Source organism: Ptiloglossa arizonensis, chromosome 3, assembly GCF_051014685.1.
Source record: "Ptiloglossa arizonensis isolate GNS036 chromosome 3, iyPtiAriz1_principal, whole genome shotgun sequence".
Taxonomy (NCBI): Eukaryota; Metazoa; Arthropoda; class Insecta; order Hymenoptera; family Colletidae; genus Ptiloglossa; species Ptiloglossa arizonensis.
Window position 1 is genome coordinate 3,930,183 of NC_135050.1, and position 1,960 is coordinate 3,932,142.

The 1,960-nt window shown below is 50.6% G+C and overlaps 1 protein-coding gene across 1 annotated transcript; it reads left to right on the forward strand.

The window, feature by feature from the left end:
- Positions 1–234: 234 nt before the first annotated feature.
- On the forward strand, positions 235–1,124 carry Cpr2 (cuticular protein 2). The gene is made up of 2 exons (XM_076307202.1): positions 235–345; positions 412–1,124. Exons 1-2 carry the CDS (start codon positions 334–336, stop codon positions 1,060–1,062), a joined length of 663 nt encoding a protein of 220 aa, XP_076163317.1. The 5' UTR covers positions 235–333; the 3' UTR covers positions 1,063–1,124.
- Positions 1,125–1,960: the final 836 nt, after the last annotated feature.

Genomic DNA, 1,960 nt, shown 5'->3' on the forward strand with positions numbered 1-1,960 from the left:
ATTAAAAGATCCATGCGATGAAAAACCGAGGCAAGAAACACGTTCGTTCGTTCGATCACTCGAGAAGACTATGGTTCGCCTATTCCAGTCTGCCTATCCCGAGATCGAAGAAATTCGAACGAAGGTGAACGTATGACTGCAGTACCGGCCAAGTTCAAGTGCGGCCGGTCGATACGATCTACTGCCAAACTTTCAAAGTCCGGCAAAACCTGGACAATTTGGTGGAGGGGATGATGGTAGTGGCCCGATCGCACGGTATATAAAGCAGACCGAATAAACGTTTAGCATCATCAGTCGCACCGGTCGATCCAAAGCAACCAAATCCTCTCAACAATGGTGTTCAAGGTTGGTAAAGGGTCCTCTCGAGGACGACGGGTAAAAGACCTAACGCGATCACTGTTCATTTTCCAGTTCGTCGCTTTCTTGGCCTTCGTGGCTGCCGCCAACGCCGGGATTCTGCCCGCCGCTGCTCCACTGTCCTACGCTCCGGCCGCGCACTTCACCTACGCCGCTGCAGCGCCCCTGGCTGTGGCCCCCGTAGCCAAGGCCGTGGCTGTAGCTCCCGTAGCCAAGGCGGTGGTAGCCAAGACTGTGGACGCCGACTACGACCCTCATCCTCAGTACAGCTACGCCTATGACGTTCACGACACCCTGACCGGTGACGCCAAGAGCCAACAGGAGAGCCGCGACGGTGACATCGTTCAGGGTAGTTACTCCCTCATCGAAGCCGACGGAACCAAACGCACCGTCGACTACACCGCCGACCCTATCAACGGATTCAACGCAGTCGTTCGCAAGGAACCAGCCGCCGTTGCTGTCAAAGCTGTGGCCGCTGCTCCTCTCGCGTACGCCGCCTCCGCTCCGATTATCGCCGCCCCGGTTGCCAAGTACGCCACCCCTCTGGCTCACGCTCCCGCTTACTACGCCGCCCCCGCAGCTAAACTCGCCGTTGCACCAGCCGCATCTATCGCCTACTCTGCGCATCCTGCACCCCTCGCACCATTCGCCAAGATAGCAGCTGCTCCAGCTCTGACCTACGCCGCTCCAGCGCACTACCTCTGAACGCGTTAGCGTCCTGCTACCGATCCGGTATCGACTCAGGCTGAACTTTATTTATTTTTTTAGCAGACTTGTTTGTGACTAATTAAACTCGTTACAAATGTATCACAATGTTCTCCTTCTTGCACGACTACCCCGATTCTCAGCAACCGGTAAAGCTTTCGAGGAACGGTGTTTCCATTTCGTCGTTCTCGATCCTTGACAATCGTCCTCGATGCACTTTCCACTCACTGCTTTCGTATCGTTTTTTACATTCGTTTGCAATCCGGACCAAGTTGTTCCATTTTCACGCAGTTCGGAAAATACAGAGATTATTCGTTCGTTGGTAACGATACGCGATAGGTACTCGTTCGGAATATTTCTAGCTGTTCGTGAAACTATCGCGCTGATCGCGAATCAAAAATTGACGCCGGTCTCGGCATCGGGTTGCAAAATATGTTGCGAAGAGGTTCAACAAAAAGAGAAAAACAGACGACCCCGGTTACCAGGGGAGAAAGGCGTCCGAATTCCAGGCCCCGATTTAAACGATTGCATAATAAAAGTGAACCAGAACGATTAAGTTTTTTTTTTTTTTCTTCTTCTCGAGCGACGCGAAGAAAATTACGACATCGTGAGATGGCAAAGAACCATCGAAACGGTTGGAGGGGGACGATAAGTACGGTACGCGATCTTTGATACAATTTCTTGCGATACGATGATCGATGTTAAACGGAATGACGAATGATAAGAAACGAACAAACGGTGACATACGTGTACAGGTATTATTTACTCGATTGAATATTGCACGGGGCAAGAGATACTAAACGAGATGACAATGTGTAAAAAGTGGATACCTAAATAATTGGTGGATGGTAATGAAACGAAAAGAACTTTCATCTCGAGAAATATTTTCATTGTTAAG